The sequence below is a fragment of the Podarcis tiliguerta genome (genome assembly GCF_965153285.1).
Source record: "Podarcis tiliguerta genome assembly, chromosome: 6".
In the NCBI taxonomy this organism is placed as follows: domain Eukaryota; kingdom Metazoa; phylum Chordata; class Lepidosauria; order Squamata; family Lacertidae; genus Podarcis; species Podarcis tiliguerta.
The window spans coordinates 32,612,985-32,637,261 of record NC_139539.1 but is presented as its reverse complement, the minus strand read 5'-3'; the positions used below and the strand labels follow the sequence as shown (position 1 = coordinate 32,637,261).

The 24,277-nt window shown below is 42.8% G+C and overlaps 1 protein-coding gene across 4 annotated transcripts in view; it reads right to left on the bottom strand.

Annotated features, from left to right (window-relative positions):
* SYT2 (synaptotagmin 2) overlaps positions 1 to 24,277 on the bottom strand; it is a 145,098-nt gene that overhangs the window by 13,028 nt on the left and 107,793 nt on the right. For 3 of the 4 annotated variants that reach the window (XM_083444519.1, XM_083444521.1, XM_083444520.1), the window contains 5 exons: positions 10,170 to 10,401; positions 8,852 to 9,012; positions 2,008 to 2,136; positions 452 to 619; positions 22 to 189 (listed from right to left, as the gene is read on the bottom strand). In XM_083444519.1, the coding sequence (XP_083300645.1) occupies positions 22 to 189; positions 452 to 619; positions 2,008 to 2,136; positions 8,852 to 9,012; positions 10,170 to 10,380 (837 nt within the window). In that variant the 5' untranslated portion in view covers positions 10,381 to 10,401. The remainder of the gene's footprint in view (positions 1 to 21; positions 190 to 451; positions 620 to 2,007; positions 2,137 to 8,851; positions 9,013 to 10,169; positions 10,402 to 24,277) is intronic. The other variant, XM_083444522.1, reaches the window with a different exon arrangement.

Sequence of the window (24,277 nt, the reverse complement as noted above, 5' to 3'; positions counted from 1 at the left end):
CCACTTCCATCAGCTCCTTACCTCCTCTTTTTCTGCACTCTCCAGATCCCTCCATTCTTCAATGGGCTGCCCCAGGTCCACCGTGTTCATGGGCACCTTGACTTCTCCAATGATGTCATGTTTGGAGAAACGGTCAAAGTCATAGATAGCCATCACCAACGTCTTGCCACCCAGCTCCTGATATGGAATCTGTTACACGGAACAGAGGACTGTGGTTCAATAACTGCTTTGGCACCCGGAACAAACTCTCTGTTGGAATGATCTTGGCCAATAATACATTTAGTTTCTACTGCCAGGAATTACTTTCCCCCCATTTTTCTCCAAGCGACACTGGGTATTGCTCCCTGCAGTACTTCTTTCTTTCTCTCGGGGGCTACCACAAATATGTCAGTGTTCTAGCTGTGTGCAATATATCTTCTGCAGAGGATGCCTAGGCCAACAGAAGTCTTACCTTGAAGACAAAGGTCTCATTGTAGGTTGGATTAAGGGTCTTCTTTTGCACTTTGGTCTCAAACTTCTTCTTCTTGTCAGGAAGCAGGAAGACTTTGACGTAAGGGTCAGATGTGCCCCCCATGTCCAGTGCTGGGAGCTCAGCTGCTTGGAGGATCCCTACTGTGAGCTGTCAGGGAAAAATAGGTCTTAGGAAATGAAATGGCTTTGCAAGGCCACATGCCAAACAGCACAATGCATAGAGAAGGAAATTGGCCTCAGAACTAATATGAACTGTCACCTTCCTTCTGCTCTTGCTAGATGCCCTACGTTGTCCTGCTCTTTTGTGTTACACTCACAGGTGTTATTCTTCAATTCACCTAGCAATACCATCTTATTTAGTTTAGTTTATTGCTATGATATATAAAATGCATAACTGTACAGTGTAAACCGCCCTAGGAAGAAGGGCAGTATAGTAATTTAATAAGTGAAATAATGACGAAGAATGAAAAGCAGCAACTAAAACAATGTGTCCCTTTTTCATTTTGCTTGCAATAAATACTGACACTACCCTTTTGTAACATTAAAACAAACCATGATTCAGCCCAAACAAGCAGTCTCTGGGAGAGATCTCGGCCATTCCTTCTGGCTGCTTTGCTGCTCTACCAAACTGAGCCAAGCCATGATTTCACTTAACATATCACCCAAACTTGTGTTTGTAGTTCAGCCTTCCAAGATAAATCATGAGCTGCAAACCACAGGGCAAACTTTGGTTAAAGCTCATTATTTGTTGAGAAACCAAAACTGCAAGCCAGGCTTGGATAAGACGCTAAGCCAAACCACGGCTTTGACTAGTGCAGCAGCAAAACAACCAGAGGAGCCAAGCAACTTCCATCATTTTTCTGGAGCTTACACATTTTGTCATGCTAAGCCATTATGTTTGGCTTAGCACCATGCACAAACTGGGCCTATAAACCCATTGGCCACTATGTCATGCCCATGAAGCTGATTATCCCATTAACCATCAAGAGATAGCCATTCTCATTACTTCTTACAAATAAAAGTATACTGGGAAAGTACCATTATTCCATCACCTGGTTTGTAAAAGAAAAAGAGCATAAAATTGCATGCCACTATTTTCAAAGGAAAAGCAGAGTGTGGAGAGAGAATTTGGAATGAGAGAAGGGGATGTTTAATCTTTTCCTAACCTCAACTTCCCTGCTCCAAATAACTCTTCCTTCACACACACAAGCTCCTTCACCTGGTACATTTGTGAGGGTAAAAATCAGCTTTAGGGGGGCCTGTAGTGGAAAAGCTGCGGGCAGGGAAAGAGCAAAGCTTCTCTTTCACATATACTGCTTCTCAACAAATACTGCCATCTCGCTGAAGCAGCTTTCCCTCAAAATCAAAATGGCACTGAGGCTCTCTGACATGTGTGGCTAAATAACACACAGCTACCAACTGTGTTAACTGCTTCTGCTATCATTGCTCTCCCTCTGGGTGACATCTCTCCAACAGCTTTGGGTGCATAGCCTTTCCCCTTCTCTCTCGCCCCACCTATTCATTTGGGTGCCTTACCTGGTTAGCCTGGAAGTCATAGTCTAGGGAGAACTGCAGCTTGCCCAGGTTCTCTGGTTCCTTCTCCTCTTCCTGTTCCCCCTCCCCTTCCCCTTCTTCTTCATCATCATCGTCATCATCCTGTTTGTCCTGGAAGAGAAGCAATACCATGCACTGAGAACCTAGTTCCCCTTCACACATGCTTATCCTTTCTCCCATACCTTGCCTAAGAACTGAAATGCATGTACATAATCTATAAAGCGTTACTTCAGGAGTAGGAAAAGGAGAGTTGGCGAAAGGGGAGCCTAAGGTTCCTTATCAGTATTTTGCTCATAATTTTGGGTCTCTCTCTGACTTCAGTCATCACCACACAGGCTGGGCACATGTTTATTCCAGTCACGACAAAGAGTTAAAAATTTCTAGATACCCTAAATGACGGAATCATTGAAAAGTTGGGTAGAGGGGTGATGGTCCTGGACTTAATCTTAAGTGGTGCCCAGAACCTGGTACAAGATATAAGGGTTGTTGGACCAGATAGTAACAGTAACCGCAGTGGTGAAAAAGTCAACATATATATCAGTGGGCAAAGCCCAACTTTGAAGGAGGAAATTCCCCCAAAATGAGGGGATTGGTAAAAAGGGAAGTTGAAAGGGAAAGTCAAGAGGTGTCAAAACTATCTAAAATTCTTGGGCGTAAGGATTGTCCAAAACTAGAAGCTCAGCTAGACTGCATACAGATCAGGAAAGATGCCCCCGGAGCAACGAGGAGGCCAGCAGAGTCAAGGAAGCTATCCAGAAGGCTTCCTTCAGAAAATGGAAGCCTTCGCCAAAGGAAGAGAACAAAAAGGAACACAAATTTTGGCAAAAGAAACGAAGGCAGATGGTGGCCTGGTTCACATGTCACAATAAGCCAAACCATGGCTTGATGTGAAGGTGTGAACATGTTGAGCTCACAACCACTTTCCTCCTCCCTGGTCCTTCTTGCTCCCTGCTGAGGTTTGGCATTATGTGGCACCTGCAGTAGCGCCAATCCAGTAGCACCTGGATTTTGATGGATTTAAAATTCCACTTTGTTAGTAATGGTTTTGTTCTGTTTTATGTGGTGTTTTTATTGCATATTTTTATTTAACTGTCTATTGCCTTGGAGGGATTAATGAATTAATCATCATAATCTACTACAGAGATTATAGGCCTGAGGCCATCCAAATGTTGATGAACTCACATCATCAATCCCAGACAATGGTCAGGGATGAGAGATGAGAGTCCCGCTTTATCTGGAGAGCCACAGGTCTATTGGATAGCAGATTTAGGGGAAGGAAGAGACAGAACCCACCGTTCAGTTACGACTATTGTTAATTGCACTTTAAACTAACCTTGGGCTATTGTGGCCAGTGAAGTTTACTCTGGTTTGTAAACGGTTTCTGTTGTTTCTGTTGCAAATAAAAGTCTATTTTTTGGATGCCTGAAATTTCTTAGTGTTGATTTTTATTATTACATGCTGTATTTAATATTGATTTGCTTGTAAGCTGCCCAGTCTATATATTGATAAGCTGCTACATAAATTTAACACCTCAGTAATCTTCTGCATAAATGCTGAATGCTCTGACTTTCAGAATATAAAGATTAGATTTCCGGCAACTGTGAACTCTGAGAGATTTCAAGGAGAACAGTGTAAGCAATGGAACTGTTGTTATCTGGTTTGTGTACAAAGGGGACCAATCTATGGCAAGAGGATTATGGGAGGTGGGGTTGCCATGATACAGCAGGGGGAGGAGCCTGGCTGTTCAGTAGCTTTAATGAGAGGGTGGCTGGGGTTCACTAAGGGATTGGTGCCTAGGAAATGAAACAGGGGCTTCACCTAAATCCAATGTTCTCCTTTTGTACCTTGCATAAAACAAATGGGACTGGAACACTCACACATTTGTATGCATGCATACATACTCTCAATGTACATGTTAATCGTTCAAGCAATTCACGTATTTAAAACGAAATACATTGATCTAACTTGGTCAAATGTACTGTATATTTTCAAACTAGTTCCTTCCCCACAAAATTCTTGAAAACACAATCAGGTCACTGACACATGCAAATTCAGAGTTTCATTTCGCCTTGTGGAGTTTATCCACACACTTTCTTGTCCCACTGCTTCCCCCCTGACCTTTACTGCTTAATCAGAGCAAACTGCAATTGGGTTTTCCACATATTGCTGTTTGCTCCGATTTAAAGCTAAAGAGCACTATTTCCCTGGGAAAGGAGCAAGCGGAAAACCGCTCAGCTCAGGCACAGGCCAAGCGGCAGTATGGACAAGTCTGTTGTCTTGACAGAGAAACTGATCTGCTAAAACACTCATTTGATGATGCACATTATCCAACAATTAACACAAAACAGACTTTGCACTCAACCTCATTTACAACTGGGTAGATTTGCAGGAATTTAATGTCCCCTTAACCAAAAATTTGTAAGAAAAATTTGTTTACCTTCCCCAGTATAAGTCCCATATCACAATTAACTCCACCATCTTAACAAAGCCTGCGTAGAACTTTGAACTGTGTGTTAGTTAAACCCTCTTCCCTTGTCCCTTTAAGCCTAAAAGGGAAGCGATGTTTGCATCAGGACCTACCGTGAGTTGACATCCAGGTTAGTCAGATAAGATGGAGACAGAACAACACAGAAGGAGAGCAACGAGAGCACAGAGAAGGAAGAGAAGGGCATTATAGAGACAAAAACTGCACACATCATCAACAACACCTAGTGCTCCTGAGAAACCACAGACTCCATACCTTCAAAATGTATGCTGTATGGGGGATTGGGCAATTACAATTTCAAGAAACCATTTTGGGGGGTGGGGTGAAGGACTAACTACACATTACATTAAACCAGTCGCTTCAGTTTGAAAGAAAAGCATCTGTGTGGGAAGCTGACTCAGATCATGTTCCTGATCCAAATTGGGACCATGCACCAATTTCGCACTGGAAGCCACACCCCTGGTTGTAATTTCCCACTGCAGGTCTTGTTTGCTGAAAATTGCATGGGCCCTCAAAGTGGACTGGGAGCTTTTCCTTCAAAACAGAAGTTGCCATTCTGGGGTTGCTTCTTTTTTTAAAAAAACCTGTTGTGCATTTTGTCCCTTGTGACAACGCTGTATCTGCACTCATGTTCATTTTGCTTAGAAGGGTGCAAACAAGGTAATTTGCCACTGTGTGTTTTGAACCAGCCAATTTCTTCTCCCCGCTTTATTGTAAATTGTCTCACAAAACTGAATGAAGGTAACTACTGGACCTGGATTTCTCTGGAACCTGAAAAGCACAGAAGTACATAGGGGAAAAGAGAAAGACAGAGAGAAAGAGAAAACATGACTTTCTATGCACATTAGTAACTTAGGGACTGCATATTTGTCCCTGCTTCTAGAACAACAACAAAGAACAAAAAATAAAATGCAAAGAAAAGACACATAGCTGTTGTAATGATCCTGCTAAGAGGGTGCGGTCTAGTGCTTCCAGAGACTTATAGACAGAAAAAGCTCCAATACTGTCTGTTGCTATTGGCATTCATCCTCTGTTTGAAGCAGAAGATATACAGTCACTGGCCTGGTTTGCATAAAACTATGGCTTAGCCCAAATGTGGGAACTATTGTAAAGATAGTTACACTCATTGACACTTTGCTCTTCCCCAGGCATTTTGCTGTTGCACCAGGACTCATGGTTTAACTATCTCCAGACTACTCATGAATGGTAACCAAGGCTTGTCCTATAGCTTATGGCTCATGGTTCATTTGGGGAGCAGCAAAATAACCCAGGGAAGAGTGAAGCACTTGCACTCTCCTCTCCAGAAGACCATGCAATCACACTAACCCATGATTTGCCTTAGTGTGATGTGCAAACCAGGCCACTGAGTTCTGCACAACAGAGTTCAGTTCCCCCAGCACAATGACAGCTACACATTTGTGACTGGTGTAGCTCAGCTAGAAGATATGTAGGAAAATCTTATGTTGTACCCATTTAGTAAATGGCTCTTACTATGACCAGAGACTCGGGGCAGATTTCTGCATCAAACACATTCAACAGAACTGTGCCTTTTTATGTTATCCTTACACAAGTTATCCTACTTGCTAGGGAAGCATTTTTCCAGAGGTTTTTATGTCTCAATTAACTGATGCATCTAGGCATTGACATCTAATCTATCCTTCCTGTCTGAAAATCCTGAATACTGCAATTAATATTTGCTCAAACATTTGCTCAAGTTAATCAGCAATGGGAAACCCAAATTTAATAAAATCAGAGGATTACAGAATAGTTGAATTCCAGTGGTGGTGGTTGTGCTCAGGTGCTGCTTGTGGGTTTCCCACAGGCATCTGGTTGGCCAATGTAAGAACAAGATGCTGGACGAGACGGGCCACTGGCATGATCCAGCAGGCTCTGTTGCAATAGTTTCCCTAACTACCGAGTACAATCCCAGGATGGAGCATGCATGTATTAATAAGGTGGAAAGAACCACGCAAGTCCAATAGTTTCCCTAACTACCGAGTACAATCCCAGGATGGAGCATGCATGTATTAATAAGGTGGAAAGAACCACGCAAGTCCATCGCCCCACCCCACACTTGGCTTTGCATTAGGCAATGTGGTTACACTAATGGCACGCCCATTAGTGGTTACACTGGGAAGTTACACAATAATGAAGCTAGCAGGGAAGGCATAGTTGCCTTGCCATGAGTAAGGAGCCTTAGAGCTGAGACTGACTGCTAGCCTTCCATGGTCAGAGGCAGTAATGCTCAGGAATACCAGTTGCTGGAAACCTCAGAACAGACCATGCTCTTGCCCCTGGGTGGCCACTGTGAGAACAGGCTCTTGGATCTGATGGACTATTGGCTTAGATCCAATAGGCTCTTCTGGTGTTCTTAACCTAGAAAACATGTCCAGGTCTTGTGGGAAGTGAGAGGGAGGAAGGTGACTGCTCTGTCCCATGTTCAGGATGCACATCCTCCTTCTGCGTATGATGTCCAAAAGCAAGAGGAGTCGTTCAGCTTCCCATCATTCCTTTCAAATGTCTGAAGTGGGCTAGGTACCAGGCTAAAATGATGAATGTCAACCTTTCACTTGGGACTCTAAATGAAGCACAAAACCACCAGATCACTTCTATTAGGAAGGCAATTTATACCTGGTCAGATTATTTCCCCATCTATCCTGGTCCCTTGCCTGACAGCAGCTCTCCAATGTCTCAGACAGATATCTTTCTCATTGTCTGCTACCCAATCCCTTTTTTTAAGCGAACATGCTGGGGATCAAACCTGGGATGTTCTACATGCAAAGCATGCACACTCTTTTACTGAGCTATGTCCTTTCCATTATTCCAGACTGCCTAGTTGCAAGGAAGAGGGTGTTGTCTTAGTAATTTGTTATCTTGGTTTTGCATGCATTTTCTGGGTCCTGCTACCAACAATGCTGAAATGCCTCAAGGAATTTAACTGTTTAGCCTTGGCCCAGCTTTCCTCATTTTCCAGTGTCTCTGGAAACACAACCAGTTAATGACATCCAAATCTTCCACTGTTGGATTTGGCAAGAGAAGTGACTCAAGGCGGAGAATCATGAGGAAAGCTTTGTGACATCTCTTCTCCATCCTCCCTTCATTACATGCAGAATCTCAGCACACAGCAGAGGGATCTGGATGACTAGGCACCTCTGGGCTGTGCTTCATTAAAGCACCTCATGCAAATAGCCTCATTAACAGAGAGAGAAAGAGTTCCAGCAATATGGGCTATAAAAGTCCCATTTCTGAGCCTGCTACCCAAGTTACCAAATCAAAAGTCTCCAATATGGGAGAAGAATTTAGTGCCCATAAAACCTTCCAGAGTTTCACAGGTTTGTCTATCTTTAACTGCTAATGGGATTTGCTGCTGAGTTAGTTTGATTGCTGCCAGCAAAGCAAACATTATAACCCTGAGCAGTAAGAAGGGGGGGGGGGGATTGGTGTGATGGTGGCATCAGGTGGGACGCTGCACCAGACACTTTTATGAGCTGGGATTTATTGACTGTTTTGTACACAATACTTCCTGGGAGCAACACCCTTTCAGATCCTCTAGTGCTTTTGTGGCCTTTAATATTTTTCATCTGCAGGTACTGGACAAGAGAAGTCACCATTGCTGGTGGGAGAAAAGGTATGTATTCCTACCTTCCATTGACTTCTAGTGCATTGCAGGCTGTAGATAAGGCTCACAGGAAAATCTACTACAAAATACTATAATGCTGATAGAACCATAATCTACTTAACTTCCCCCTTTTAAACAGAATATTATCCACTACTCTAAGTCTTGCGTAGCTCCCATTCATGTCCAGTAGGGTTTGCCCAACAGCACTTCCTAGAAAAGCTGGAATATACATTATAACTAAGGATCTGCCCATCAAAAACATACTCACATGAGAAGCATAATGCTTTTTTTTTTTAACCATCCAGCATATGTATATTTTTTATGCACCAGAAAGGCTGGATATCTTGATCCTGAGAGCTACTGGTCTTCTGTTTGATGCAGGTAAGTCCTCATAGCAAAGAGGAACTCTGTGAGCTTTACTTCTACACAGACAGGTTTTAGGGATGGGTTGCAAACTACCCTGACTAATATCAAGGCTTGCATTTCGATGGTCAATCTTTTATCTTAAGGCTGCTGCTGCTACAAGCAATGAAGGGCCAATTTCAAATCTCACTGCTGGCCCTACCTGGTTGGGGCTCTCATGCACTCCCTGCATAAAAAAAGAACTGAACTCTTTGCTTGTACATCCGATTTTCATCCCGCCAAAAGCACAAGCAAGTCCTCACCGCATCATGCTAACTGCAGCATCATAACCGATCCTCTCCCAGGAGGTGTCATTTTACCTGGCCTTTCATGTCTTTCATGTTCATTGCGTTTTTCATCCCCTTTTTGTCCTTCTTGTTCTTCTTCTTCTTGCAGCAGCATTTCTTGCAGATGCAAAAGCAACAGGTGAGGATCAGCAGCCCAGCAACTACAGCAATGGCAATCAGGGCCCAAGGCGGCACTGAAAATACAAAACACTCTCATTGCACAGTTATAGCGGAATTTACTGGGATGGCCGAGTGCCTGAAATGCAAGCATAGGTCATACTACTCACAACCCAGGAAATGTATTTAGTTATTCCAAGGGTAATTAACTTGTACCCTGATTGTTGGGTCCAGGATTCCCACCAGCACCACTTCTAAAGTCACCTCCATTTTAATTTTTTTTTTAAAAAAAGCACAAAACTAAAAGTAATAATTTGCAATGCTTGCTGCTGCATACTGACAGGCATTCCATTATTTAGATGCCATGACTTAAAGGACACCACCCCTACCTGCTGCACTTTTGACCATGGGTTTTCAGATGTTGACCTGCATACAGGGGCAGCCCTATGAAGCAATGACCATTCCTATCCTATGAAAATGCTATGGATACAACATTTCCTGTCAACAGTTCTGTTATAAGTCTCATCCTTCCAGGTGGCTTCTTAAAGGCTAAAAATCAATATGCTTTCCATTAAATATAGAGTGTAATTTCTCTCTCTTTTTCTTTTTTAAAAACACAATTATTTTCTTAGTCTCTTTCCTTCCGCAAACCACACATATTTTTCAATAAAGCTCTTTTTTAAAGCAGAAAACCATTCAGTAATGTTCCTGAATAAGGTTGACTAAGTCAGGGATGAGGAACTTGTGGTTCTCCAGATGCTGTTAAGACTCCAGTTCCCGTCATCCGCAGCCAACATGGTCAATGGTCATGAATGATAGGAATTGCAGTCCAACAATACCTAGAGCAAGCGTGGGGAACTGGATCTGGTCTGAGGGCCAGAACATCATCTCCTCAACCCCCAGTGGGCCAAACTTGACCTCTCCAACACCTGATGTTGCAATGACATCAGGTGCCCATTTTAACCCTTGTGTTCAGCCCACAAAGCACCTACAACGTTGCAAAGCCTTAAACACTTTGGCCTGTACCACAAGGATGTTCTGAGTATACATCATTGTCATTTATCCCACAAGTAGTTAATTGCCCACAAGTAGTCTTCTGCCAGGAGGGAATTCAGGCTTGGTGCCAGCCCAGCCCTTTGCATTCTACAAACAGGTTTAGAAACTGCAGTAATGGAGCAAGCAGAACATTTCTGCAAAGTCTCCAAAAAAGGGGCAGCATATGCAAGCTACTTACAGGGAATCTTGTTTATCTCGTTCATGAACTTTTCTTTAATCTTGGCAAAGACATCCTCCTGGCTCTCTACTGGGCCTGAAGGCTGTGTCGTGTTGTCCATTGACACTGCTGGTGCCGACGTTGTGGTAGCGATATGGGGTGCCGCAGTGCCCGGGGTAACAGCTATGATGGGCTCCGGCTGGGGCTTCTTCTTGAAGAGGTTCCAAGTCATCTTGGCTACTCTTGAGGATCACTGAAAAAATACAGGCACAATGATAGTTGCTCTACACTATTTGACAGAGTACTAAGAACGACACTGAGAAATAGCTTCTTACATATGATGAAGTAGGCATGGAAGCATTTATTTATTTCAGTTCATTTTTTTTTACATAGATTATTAAAACTGCACTCTTATAACCTTATGAAGGCCCAATGCCCAATGAAGCATGTCAAAACAAGTGCTCCTTAATAATGAAGCAGCCAAACATGTTCCAACTCTGACTCTTCTTCACTAGCCACATATTTATAATTAGATAAAATGAACACAATTAGTTGTGGTTAGTACCTCATGCATCTAGTGGCATAGTCCTAATTCTACCACTTGCACTTAGGTTTTGCAGTCAAAAAGCATCATTAATAGACTGAGAACAAGTCACATCCAAGTGCCTTAAATCCTGCATGAACATGACTACAAATGGAAACCTTAAGGAATGCATGTGAAGATTGGTACATGATCAACAGGGCTTTTGCAGAGTCAAAATAGTACTCACATCTCAATTTCTTATTCTAGTTTTGTCATCAGAAAGCATCATAATAATTTCAAAGAGCATCACTTTTTTCCTGACATGAGATCAGGTCCATCTATCCTTCCCCAAAGGTCTGGGCCAAATGCCAAGAAAAAACAAAAAGCAAGTCACAGAAAATACTGTTAAAATTTCTGATCCGAAGAGTTAGCAGTCCATTTGCACATGCAAATTAGGCCACTCTGATTCTGAGCAGGACAGCAGGGAGAGGGAGAAGAATTGGGATACAAAAATCCTATACTGGACTCGTGTGCGTGCCGAAGGTGTCCCCAAAGGAAGCTCTAAAGATTAAAAGAATCCACTGCACTGCAGTAGGAGGAACATATTTTCTCTCACCCCACCTCAACCTCCCAGAGGGAATTTATATCCATTTATTGCTCCACTACAAACCTGAAAGAAGCATGGCAGGCTCTGCTAGAGTAGCTGAAGGACTGGAGATCTCATGCAAGGAATTATTGCCTATTAGAACTCAGGTAACACAGAACCCTAGCAATGGCATTGCAGAAATGTTGTGTATCCTCAATGAACAGAAATGCCAGATGTATTTTTCATCCTGGACCATGTTCTTCTGTTCTAATTTATCTTCCTCACTTTCTCTGCTTTCATGTGCCATTCTCTTTCATGGCAATGTTGGCACTGCATCAGAACTGATCGCTTGACCATCAGAGTTTCAGCACTTGATTCTGGCTGGCTCACCTCTAAGTGGTATTTAAACAGTGCAACTAGGCATGTTTACTCAGAAGAAAGTCCCATTAAGTTCAATGGGGCCTACTATCCAGAATAGCCTTGCAACCTGAAAAAGTGGCCATTTCCCAACTGTATGTATTCATTCGTTTTAAATTTAAAGGGAAATGTATCTACACACAGCAAGAACTAGGGTGACTATCTGGGCAACGCCCAAAAAAGAGGTCAAAGATTTGCATGGGATTTGTACATGCAAATTGATAGTCATAGATGCAAATTTAGAAATAATTACCACAATACACCTCATAATTGTGGGGAACAGTGATCAGGCACCTTTTCAGTCTACTGTCTAGATGCTAAATGCCGGTGGGCAACTTGAAGGATACTGCAGAGGTCATTCTGTCAGGGGAAGCATTTCAGCCTGCCAGAAGGAATGATCCCCTTTCCTCTCCTTGCATGCCATTCTGGGGATTCGTCTGATCTCCCTGCAGAGCCAATTTCAGGAGGTGTATGGGCAGAGGAGAATGGGGAAAGCCCCATAGAACAAGTGGAAGTTCTTGCACTGGGCATCTCTTGTCAGGACACTTTAGTTGGATCCTACCCCCAATTTTTAATCTGGACTTGGACCAGACAGTTCTTCAGGTGATGGTCCTTTGTGAAGTCAGATACATAGCAACCCTAAGAACAGCAAGACCAGGTCAAAACTGGCAGCAGCAGCAGCAACCCCACTTAGTGATATATAAATGTTGTTAGATAAATATATAATGTGACATGCTTACTCACCTCACAAGACCTGAGTTTTTCTTTTTACATTATTATTATTTTGTTTTAATGTAAGTTGTTTGGGGTCACTTTTGTAAGGAAAATGACATTATTATTATTATTATTATTATTATTATTATTATTATTATTATTCTACCCTTCCTTCCAAAGGAGCCCAGGGCTATTGTGGTCATCTTGCCAGTTTCTCAAAGAGTCTCAACAGTCTTTAAAATGAAGTGGATACATTCCATGGTGAATGTTAATATGATGCATATTAGAGGTCAAAGCAGATTCTTCCTCTTGATAATCTGAGTAGCACCTTAGAGACCAACTAAGTTTGTTATTGGTATGAACTTTTGTGTGCATGCATACTATGCACCAACTTAGTTGGTCTCTAAGGTGCTACTGGAAGGATTTTTAAAAAAAAATTGTTTTGACTGCTAAATAACTTTCTTTAAAACCCACTGCAAATTGTTTTTTTACTCTCATGTTTGGAGCATAACCGACCACCATGTTTGGCATTGGAAAGGTGTCCTCCCAACTAAAACCAGATTTTCCGGTCATTTTTCTTTTTGTTAAAAAAAAAGAGGAGAAAGAAGCTTCCATGCGATTCATTCCTTGCGCAGGATGAAGTGGCAATTTAATATGTAATGTGAGTCAGAGGGAAGAAGGCGCTATACCCTCCCTTTGCCCAGGCTTCCCTGCATCCCTGATACTATTTTTAATTTCTTGCACAGTGGGGACAGGGATGTCAGCTTCCTTCTCCTGCCTGGCCATAATTAACTTCAAATCACATCCTTCCACCCTCACATCTAGTTGGTGCCTAAAAGGCTGCACAATCTCGGCTCTGTCCCACTCGCAAATCCCCTCGTCTCCTGAACCTGTCATTTCACTTTTTCACGTAAGAGGAGGCCTGCATATTTATGAGTCAATATTTATGGCTGACTGGTAAACAATGAGCGCGCCTGTGGGCAAGCACCTCATTTTTGCTCTTTGGCGTCTCTTAACTGATTAATGCTAGTACGATAGCCAGCCACTGGTACGTGAGAGCCTCTGTAGACCAAGTGTAATAGATTATTTCCCCCGTGTAATAAATTAACATTTGAGAGCAGAGGGAGTTGGGGAGACAGAAGACGAAGAATGAGGAGATGGGGGGGGGTGGAGGCGAAGTTAGAGAGTCATCTCTGAAAAAGCCAATCTGCCACTTTTCATGGCAATGAGTGAGTCAATCTCTCCTTTTTCTGCTTCTTCTCCATTGTTAACCTAGTATATTTCAAGCCTCCATCAATCAGGAACGGGGTGGGGGCTATTTAACAATCGTGCTTCAACGTAAATGACAGCTTCTTAGGGCTATAAAAGAAATGGAAGGGGAGGAGGGAAAGGAGGGAGGTGAGCACCTATCCATCAGGCCCAATCTGTTGATGGAGAAAAACAACAACACAAGCTAACAGATGCTCTTCAGCAGCTATTGGACACAATTCGGGAAAGCAATGCCAGGAGGAAAGCTGCCCTTTTAAATTTCTTAAATTACACAAATGTCAACAGCAAAGTACAGATTGTGGAGGTGGCTGAGAGTAGCAAAGGCCTTGATCAGTGGAGCCAAACAGGAAAATGCAAAGCAAAACTCATATAATGCCTGCGCAACTGATTTAAATTGTGCAAACAGCCTTTTATATATATAGAATAGAATAGAATAGAATAGAATAGAATAGAATAGAATAGAATCATAGAGTTGGAAGAGACCACAAGGGCCATCGAGTCCAACCCCCTGCCAAGCAGGAAACACCATCAGAGCACTCCTGACATATGGTTGTCAAGCCTCTGCTTAAAGACCTCCAAAGAAGGAGACTCCACCACACTCCTTGGCAGCAAATTCCACTGTCGAACAGCTCTGTCAGGAAGTTCTTCCTAATGTTTAGGTGGAATCTTCTTTCTTGTAGTTTGGATCAATTGCTCTGTGTCCGCTTCTCTAGAGCAGCAGAAAACAACCTTTCTCCCTCCTCTATGTGACATCCTTTTATATATCTGAACATGGCTATCATATCACCCCTTAACCTCCTCTTCTCCAGGCTAAACATGCCCAGCTCCCTTAGCCGTTGCTCATAAGGCATCGTTTTCAGGCCTTTGACCATTTTGGTTGCCCTCCTCTGGACACGTTCCAGTTAGTTTGTCAGTGTCCTTCTTGAACTGTGGTGCCCAGAACTGGACACAGTACTCCAGGTGAGGTCTGACCAGAGCAGAATACAGTGGCACTATTACTTCCCTTGATCTAGATGCTATACGCCTATTGATGCAGCCCAGAATTGCATTGGCTTTTTTAGCTGCCGCATCACACTGTTGGCTCATGTCAAGTTTGTGGTCAACCAAGACTCCTAGATCCTTTTCACATGTACTGCTCTCAAGCCAGGTGTCACCCATCTTGTATTTGTGCCTCTCATTTTTTTTGCCCAAGTGCAATACTTTACATTTCTCCCTGTTAAAATTCATCTTGTTTGTTTTTGCCGAGTTCTCTAATCTGTCAAGGTCGTTTTGAAGTGTGATCCTGTCCTCTGGGGTGTTAGCCACCTCTCCCAGTTTGGTGTCATCTGCAAATTTGATCAGGATGCCCTTGAGTCTATCATCCAAGTCATTGATAAAGATGTTGAATAAGACCGGGCCCAAGACAGAACCCCGTGGCACCCCACTAGTCACTCTTCTCCAGGATGAAGAGGAACCATTGATGAGCACCCTTTGGGTTTGGTCAGTCAGCCAGTTACAAATCCACTGAGTGGTAGCATAGTCAAGACCGCATTTTACCAGCTTCTTTACAAGAATATCATGGGGCACCTTGTCAAATGCCTTGCTGAAATCAAGGTAGGTTACATCCACTGCGTTCCCTTCATCTACCAGGCTTGTAATTCTGTCAAAAAACGAGATCAGGTTAGTCTGACATGACTTATTTTTCAGAAATCCATGCTGACTATTGGTGATCACAGCATTCCTTTCTAGGTGCTCACAGACTGTTTGCTTAATGATCTGCTCCACAATCTTCCCTGGTATTGATGTCAGACTGACTGGGCGGTAATTATTTGGGTCCTCTCTTTTCCCCTTTTTGAAAATAGGGACAAAATATGCCCTCCTCCAGTCTGCCGGGACTTCGCCTGTTCTCCAGGAATTCTCAAAGATGACTGCCAGTGGTTCTGAGATCACATCTGCCAGTTCTTTTAATACTCTTGGATGCAGTTCATCTGGCCCTGGAGACTTGAATACATCTAAACTAGCCAAGTATTCTTGTACTATCTCCTTAGTTATTCTGGGCTGTGTTTCCTCTGCTGAATCATTTGCTCCAAATCCTTCAGGTCAGGCATTGTTTTCTTTATCAGAGAAGACTGAGGCAAAGAAGGCATTGAGGAGTTCAGTCTTTTCTGTGTCCCCTGTTTGCATTTCACCATCTTCTCTTCTGAGTGACCCCACTGTTTCTTTGTTCTTCCTTTTGCTACGAACATACCCATAAAAGCCTTTTTTGTTGCTTTTAACCTCTCTAGCAAGCCTGAGTTCATTCTGTGCTTTAGCTTTTCTGACTTTGTGTCTACACGTGCTGGCTATTTATACATATGAAGATGTGTTGTTAAAATAAAAGTCATCTAATGTCCTTCTTTGGACGTGGTTGGGGCAGGGAAGGATCAGACCCATACATCTTTCTTACCTTTGCTACTGAAGTGGTTAATGAATTGGAGGCAATTGACCCAAACTAGCCCCACCCTCCTCAGTTCTACTTTATACACTGAAACATTCAAACACCAGTCCAGAGTAAATTGATAATTCACAGAAAAGGTTGATATTCTCTTTAGGAGATAGGACTGTAGTGGCAATTCCCTTCCATGAGTGCTCCAACTCCACTTCCTGTGCTTGCTGTTGCATAATCAGTCCCCTCTTCTTTTTAATGTCCAGAAAAAACCCCCCATACAGTTGCCATCTTGGAATCAAACTATACAAGACAATGGAAGACCTGTGGTCAGACTGCCCCCCGCCCATCATGGTTTTCTTCAGCGCTGGACAGCAGGTCAAAGTCGGCTGTAGTCACAAGGCTTAACCTTTCCACATGGCCCCCCACTCTTAATCCTGTCTAACCCCCTAAAGCTGCTACAGCGTGGAGCTATTAGCCCTTCACTGTTCTGTCCCTTAACAGAGCTCTTTTTTTCTTTTTAGTTATCATAGAACTCCTCTATCTCATCTAGTTCAGCACTTATTTTCAGATCCACAAAACTGGATCTAAGGTCTCTCATCTTGGTTCAGAATCAGAGCTGATTTAGCAACTTATTGTTAAAAGAGCAGATAGAGGCCATTTTAAAAGAACTGGCCAACAAAAAAATAATATGTCCTGCTTCTCAAAGCCTTTAGAATCACTACTCCTGTTGCAAATTTTAAAAGGTGACCTCGAAATTCCTGACAAGAGCTTACGTTCTTCACCTTTGTCCTACACAGTGCTTTGGAGTGTTTCAAATGCTCAGAGCCCTTCTTCCCACATTCAGGCTTGTGGAACCTCTATGCCAGGGCTGAGGAAAGGTTTAGGAAAAGGTAAAAAGGTAAAGGACCCCTGGATGGTTAAGTCCAATCAAATTTGGCTATGGGGTGCAGCGCTCATCTCCACTTTCAGGCCTAGAGTGCCAGCATTTGTTCGCAGACAGCATTTCTGGGTCATGTGGCCAGCATGACTAAACCGCTTCTGGCTCATGGAGCACCGTGAAGAATGCCAGAGCGCATGGAAATGCAGATTGCCTTCCTGCCACAATGGTACCTATTTATCTACTTGTGCTGGTATGCTTCTGAACTGCTAGGTTGACAGGAGCTGGGGCAGAGCAATGGGAGCTCACTCCTTTGCACAGATTCTAATCGTTGACCTTTTGATCAGCAAACCCAAGAGGCTTGGTGGTTTAGACCACAGCGCCACCCGCATCCCTTGTAGCCTTAACAGCATGCCAGTTTGCATTAGAATAAGTGTGTGAGAGTCATTCATTTCCAGAAACTGAGAGAACATTTTTGAAGATTCTTGTAGCATCGCAGTGCAAGATTATAGGCTGCTGTAGACTAAACAAATTACAAAACTGCAAACGCAACACGCTGGCTAATAACTGTTAGTAAATATATAATGGGTATTAGTATATTCAAAATATACTAATAAGACACTTCAAAATAATATATATCATATATCACATCTCACAAAATATACAAATAACTGCAAGTTGCTATATGTATCAGAGTGAAGCAAAGATTCAAACAACCAATGAATAGCGAGGAACGCTGAAGTGACTTATTAGTATATTTTGAATGACATCATATGGATTATATATTTACTAACAGTTATTAGCCAGCATGTTGCGTTTGCATTTTTGTAGATTGTCACATTTTGCAACACAGGGGTTTGTGGTTGTAAACTAAACAAATAGCTGTGGAGCTCTTAACTATGGACATGCGCAATTCTTACAGGGAGGGACTGCAAGCTCTGTCTGTGCAGTCAGGCCTGAGCTTTATACAGGAAACATGCAGGGGTGAAGTGTGCCTTGCTATCTGTGTGGTAGTAAAGTTGTAAATAGTCTTCTACCAACATGATTGTTTATTGCCTTTCAAGTAAACAATGCTTGACTGAGTTTCATTGCTTCCATGAGTGATTTATTGCCATCGTCTATGCACAACTTGATCCTTCGACATGATGCTGTGCGATTGCTACTCTGCTAACTAACACACACGTAAGGAAACGTGCTGGACCACCCTTATGATTTACGACTGGAGATCATAAAATCTTCTACGCTTTGTTCCCTACTCCGTGGTTTGCTTAACATCCACCGTGATGGAGAATTTGCTCTTTTACCACTTTTTGGTTGGTTCTAATCAAGATATTGCTGTGCTTCAGATTCTGGATCCTGTCTCCACCTCCCCAAGGATCACCACAGATGTCTGACCTTTTTCAACCATTAAATGGTTGCATTAGCTGCATGCAGCTTTCTACATACCTCTGCAGCCACTGAACTCTGCCTAGAAACAGCAACAAGTCCAAATTCCTGCAAGTGTTCTCCAAATAGCTAAATTCACAATTGCAAAAATATGTAGGGCACTCAGGAGGAAAGTGCAGTGTCAGTTAGAGAGTCGTAAGGAATAGATAAGGGCAGCAAGCATGGTGAATGAATTAACAGTGCCTGTCGTTGCAGTTAAGGAGAAATGAGAAGGGCTTTTATGTATTTCCCTCAGAAGAAAAGGACAGCAAAACCATTAATAACTTGGGGGAGAAATAAAACGGGCCATTTAAAAATTGCCAAGATACTGAACTTCCCCAAATCTCCCTCAATGAAGAAATAAGTAAGTTTGGAAGATGGGATCAGTGGCACCACAGTCTAGGATGTTTATATCCTTGGTTTGTGTCAGGGGGAAGCTTTGGAGAAAAATTAACCTTATTGGCACTGCTGTTGGTTTCATTTAAAAAGCAAATGTCAAGTTCTTCTCCACGCCCAGAGAATTAAACACAGGTCTGAAACAGAAGATTAAAAATGCTAAACAAACAAATAGAACAAACAATCCTTCACAAGTATTATAGCTTTGGGATGATCCAATCTATGGATTTCTGCAGTGTGCAGGCTTCCCACTTCTTGAGCAGTGAGAATTCCAAGGGCAGCATTCATTAGGGTCTGACTTCCTTTGGAGAAGAGAGATCTATGGTGTTTTTGTATGATTTGGTTCATTTGCAGACATACAAGTAGAGCACAGGTGGAGGAAAACAGCATGAGCATTCCTAGCATGCAACAGTTCTGCTACCCTACATGTAAAAGGTAAAGGTACCCCTGACCATTATGTCCAGTCATGGACGACTCTGGGGTTGCGGCGCTCATCTCGCTCTATAGGCCGAGGGAGCCGCCGTTTGTCCACAGACAGCTTCCGGGTCATATGGCCAGCATGACTAAGCTGCTTCTGGAGAACCAGAGCAGCGCACGGAAAAGCCGTTTACCTTCCTACCGGAGTGGTACCTATTTATCTACTTGCACTTGGCATGCTTTTGAACTGCTAGGTGGGCAGGATCTGGGACTGAACAACGGGAGCTCACTCCGTCACAGGGATTTGAACCGCCGATCTTCTGATCGGCAAGCCCTAGGCTCTGTGGTTTAGACCACGGCGCCACCCACGTCCCCTACATGAGAACACCCCAATATCCTTTCAGTCTTCTACTCAAACTTCTCTGGCTGTCACTCTCTGTCTCTCTTTCAAAACCACAGCCTCCCACTAATTTGGGCTCCCATTAAGAATACAGTAACCATTCTGAGCTAGTAATAACTAGTAATCTGCTTAAGAAAAAGAGATGGCCAGCAAGACTTCCTAACAAGATGACTACTGGACCAGACAAGCCTTGATGAACTCCCTACCTTAGCTATGCTTCAAGCAATGTGTCACAGTGCCTAATGGAGAGGCCTCCTAAATCCTTCTGAACCCTAGTGAAGGCATTTACACAACCTCACTGGTGCTGCTAATGAGCCGTGACTCTGCAGATCCTAAAAGGCCTAAGTCTTCATCTACACCAGGGCCTTGTAAACAGCAAGGTGTGTCCCCCCTTTCCCCTCTACCTTAGAAGAGGAATTCCTTCCACTCTTGGCAGCAGATTTAAAAGCAGCAGATCTAAAAACAATTCGGGGGGGGGGCACGGACATGCTGCAGCCCTTGGTGGTTCAAATAAGCTCTTTGAAAGATGTTGAAATATGGCTGGCACAGAAGGAAGGAAGAAGTGATTCCCACGCAAATGTTATAAATAAGCAGTGATGGGCTGGGTGTGGGCCAATAAACTGAAGCTGAATCCTGAAAAGACAGAGGTGTCATACATCCCAAACTCTCAAGTCTGGGAGGTGGGGAGATGGCCTGTCCTGGAGAGAATAGCACTCCCCTGGAAGGAGCTGGTCCACAGCCTGGGGGATGCTACTGGATTTGACACTGTCAGTTGGAGGCTCAGGTGACTTGGATGGCTTAAAGTGCCTTTTTCCAGCTCCAACTGGTTTGCCACTTGTGTTGATGCTTCATAAAGCTGTGAAGGATCCACTGTCATGTGTTAATTAATAGCTTACTTCTTTGACAAATGAAGATTGACAGCAGTCCTACAACGGGTTATACCCCATCCCATGCACTCTGCACAAGCACCAAGGCTCAGACAACATAAGACTCCTTTTTAAACCTGGTTGCCCCTTTATCAAGAAAATAAAGAACTAGCAGGAAATTTGTCACCAGGGTAAGCAACAGAATTGGAAATTTATGCAAGCCACCCCTTCAAGCCTTGTTTCCTCCATAATCCACATGACTGTTTCCATGTATAATAAATGGCATGTGCTCATAACACTTGCTACTAACGGGTACTTGACAGTGAGGCCCACTCTCCCTCCTCCTTTTTGATTTATCAGACTGACCTGTGGAATCGGAAATACAGACGTGAGTATGGATTTATGTTCTGGTGGGACAGAGCACAAGCTGGTTTGATGTGCAGATCATGCATATTAAAATGTTGGGGTTCCTTGCAAAGATCTTTTCAAAAATGTGCTGTCTTGTGTATGTCGGTTGGGGTTCTGTAGTGAATAATACTGAAAGACAATTTGACTTCAAGAGATTTGACTTCATGCTTCTGTGAGAATGTCTTAAGATATAAGGATGTCATAAGATATAAAGATTATTAAACTGGGAATGTCTAAATGGAAGCAGGGTGTGAATAAGAGCAATACATTTATTAAATATATATTATGTATTTGAGTGATAATTTATTTCTTGAAATGCAAAATTTTTAACTTTCTTTTTTCAGTTATCTATCTATCTATCTATCTATCATCTATCTATCTATTGAATACATGCTGCATGTGTTTGAATGAGTGGAGCAGAACAGTCATCTCAGTTACCAACCTGAGTCGACTCCAGTAACTTCAGTGCCAGAATACATATCAGAGTGAGTGGAAACAAATTGCTAGGTAAAAATCCAAGACGCACATGCAAGGAGTACACAGCCCTTGGCAAGCAAACAAGCAAATTATGTTTGACATAGTCCTTCCCTTTGTTACCAAATTGCAGAATGAGCGTCAGGGAAGATATTCTTTTGTGGACTTCCTGCAGAGTATCTGTTTACGGTGTCTCACGAGATCACATTTGGAAATACAATTCATGTTGATATGGACGAAGCTGGAAACTTAATTGGCAGGCACACTACAAACACTGTCAATTGGGCATAGTGCTAATTCAGTATATGAAAATAAAATTAGAAGACAACTCTCTTTTTCGATTATGAAAGCTCAACTGTCTCTCGTTTTTATGAACAGCATTGTCTTCAAACAAGAATTAGTTCAGTCTCATTCTCCATGCTCGGCTCTCCTTTTCCCTTCTTCTTTTAAGTTGTTTTTATCAAGGCACTCTTTATAAGCCCTAGATAAGATTGAAGGAAAGTGATCATGTCATACGTAGCACTGGGTGCCATTCACTATAAATGAATTCTGAGAGAGCCCCAAAGAAGGAGAGAGGACCCATGAAAAATGCAAATACATTAATTTTAATGGGGCTTGCATAGGAAACCTTCCAAGTATAAATTTATACCCATTCTGAGTGTTCAAAAATGGCCTTACAGACAAGTAAAGTGCAGTGTTCTTATCAGGAACTTCTGTTCCATGAAGCATGTTTGTAATGGCACTCCAGGCCCACAATCGACAGCAATATAGGGAAATAACTAGGGCAATTACCAACACTTATATATTATTTGGTTGGTCTCTTTTATCCTCCTTTACCAAGAGGTCACTTTCAATATGATCTTGTTAACAAATTCATTGCAGAATAAAATTTCATGATCTAGGGCTCATTTTGTCAAATGCATAAACACACACACACGCACACACGTCCATGCAGACAACACTTCATGTATCTAAATCAAGCAGGCGCTGGTCCATGGAGGCTTATGCCAAAATAAGTCTGTTCATTTTTAAGATATCTGGGGTTATTTGGTTTGCTTTATGTTCCTGGTGCAACAAACTATGGATTGTTAGAGCAGGAACAAGCAACAAGCTCAAGCAAGTTTCTGTAGTGTGTGTGGCCTGTCTCTTTAAGAAACTCCCCTCTCTGGCTTCCTCCACATCTCAGTGGGAACCATAGGCTTGTCCCAGCTGCCATGCTGAGTTGTTGATCTGTTGTTCACAAATAAATACGGTCTTGAAGTTTTTCTGATTCTTGCTGCTTCATGGTATTAGGGCAGACCCCATTAAAAGGTTTCCTCACACTCTCCCCGAACCCCATGGGATTGTACAGTTTCAAATTGTGGTTTACAAATGTGGCTTGTAAAGTGCACTTAAGTCAGCTGGTGCTGGTTTGTGGAGTGCACTTAAGGAAACTGGTACAGATGTCAAGGGGAAAACTCTGATTTAACAAATGAGGAAGTAATTTCTGAAGATGTGTGTGAGAGAGGAGCTGAGACAAAGGAGGGAAATGGGGAACCCTGAAATTTGGTGCTCATTCATGCACCAACAGACCACAGTTTGTTGGACCAGTAATATTATGGCCAAACAAGGCCAAATAAGTGTGTGTGCGTACGTGTGTGTGTCTCATTGTGGAATTCCTGCTCCCCCATAGGTTTATCTGGTGCCTTCTAAATCTGTTTGCCCTGGTCTTTGACACTGGGGAGATATATATATATATAACCCACCCTATACTTGTGACTAATTCATTTTAAACTGTTTTTAATATTGTATTTTAAATTGTTGTGTTCCACCCAGGACTTATGGTGAAGGGTGGGTAATTAATAATAATATTAATAGTAAGCATGTTAAGTCAAACCACTGGGTCATTCATATCCTAATCCAACTGCAAAGCGTATCTCCCCACATCTCTCCTCCACCAAAAAGGCACACTGACTACTGCTTGCCCTTGAACTAAGAATTACTGCCTCCCACTTTCTAGATGCTACCTTCAGAAGATGTAATAATCTACACCAAGATACCCTCTACAGATGCTGTGGAGTCACATGGTAGCCACCACTTCTGCAGTAGTTCCTACATCACTCCTAGGAAACTATTTTTAAACAGCACCCGTGTAATTTTGGTCCATCACTTCTGTAAACAAACAAGGAAAAGGAAACCCAAAAGGTCCATTTGTATCAACTAATTTTAATGTTTTCCTAATTTATTACACCACCCTGATATAAATCTCTAAATAAGTGAATAAATAGATTAGGGCCCAGTGTGCATGCAAAGGTAGCATGATCTCTACAGACCACTGTGCCTAGTAAACTCTAATACAGGGAATTCAAGTCAACAGGGCTCCTAAGCAAGCCAAGAATGCCCCAGCTCTTGGCACCTACAAGTTCAGTTACCCTTATGGGAAAGGAAAAAAGAACCATCATAGCACACACTTAGTGTTGGAAGACACAGTCTAGGACATGTTCAGGTTCTGGGATCATAAAACAGAATCATGGTGGCATAGACATTTGTTTAATGGAGGACCTGGGGGGGGGGGGAAATGGGGAGCAAATTCAGAATAAAGGCCCATGGAGCTGTTGGATTCCAAGCCATTATCAGCAGAAACTGGCAACTCTCCCAGGCACCCGGCTTGGAGTCCTGTTGACCTCCCGGTCTGCTCTCCCGGCAGGGACCAGGCAGAGGTCGCGATAGGCGATCCTTCTCAGCGTGAGAAGAACACACCACTCTTTCCTGCCCCCCCGGCAGGGGAAAGAGATAAGACAGAAACGTATTTACATGGCTTTATTCCTGTCTTTGCAGTGTTACAGAAAACATGTCTGCTCTCATCAGTCTCCAGCAGACGACTCCACAAGCACTTCCTGTGCAGCTCATATTACACTCTGAGCTAATTCCGGTGCTGTCTGTTTCCCACAGACACTCCCAACATCACATG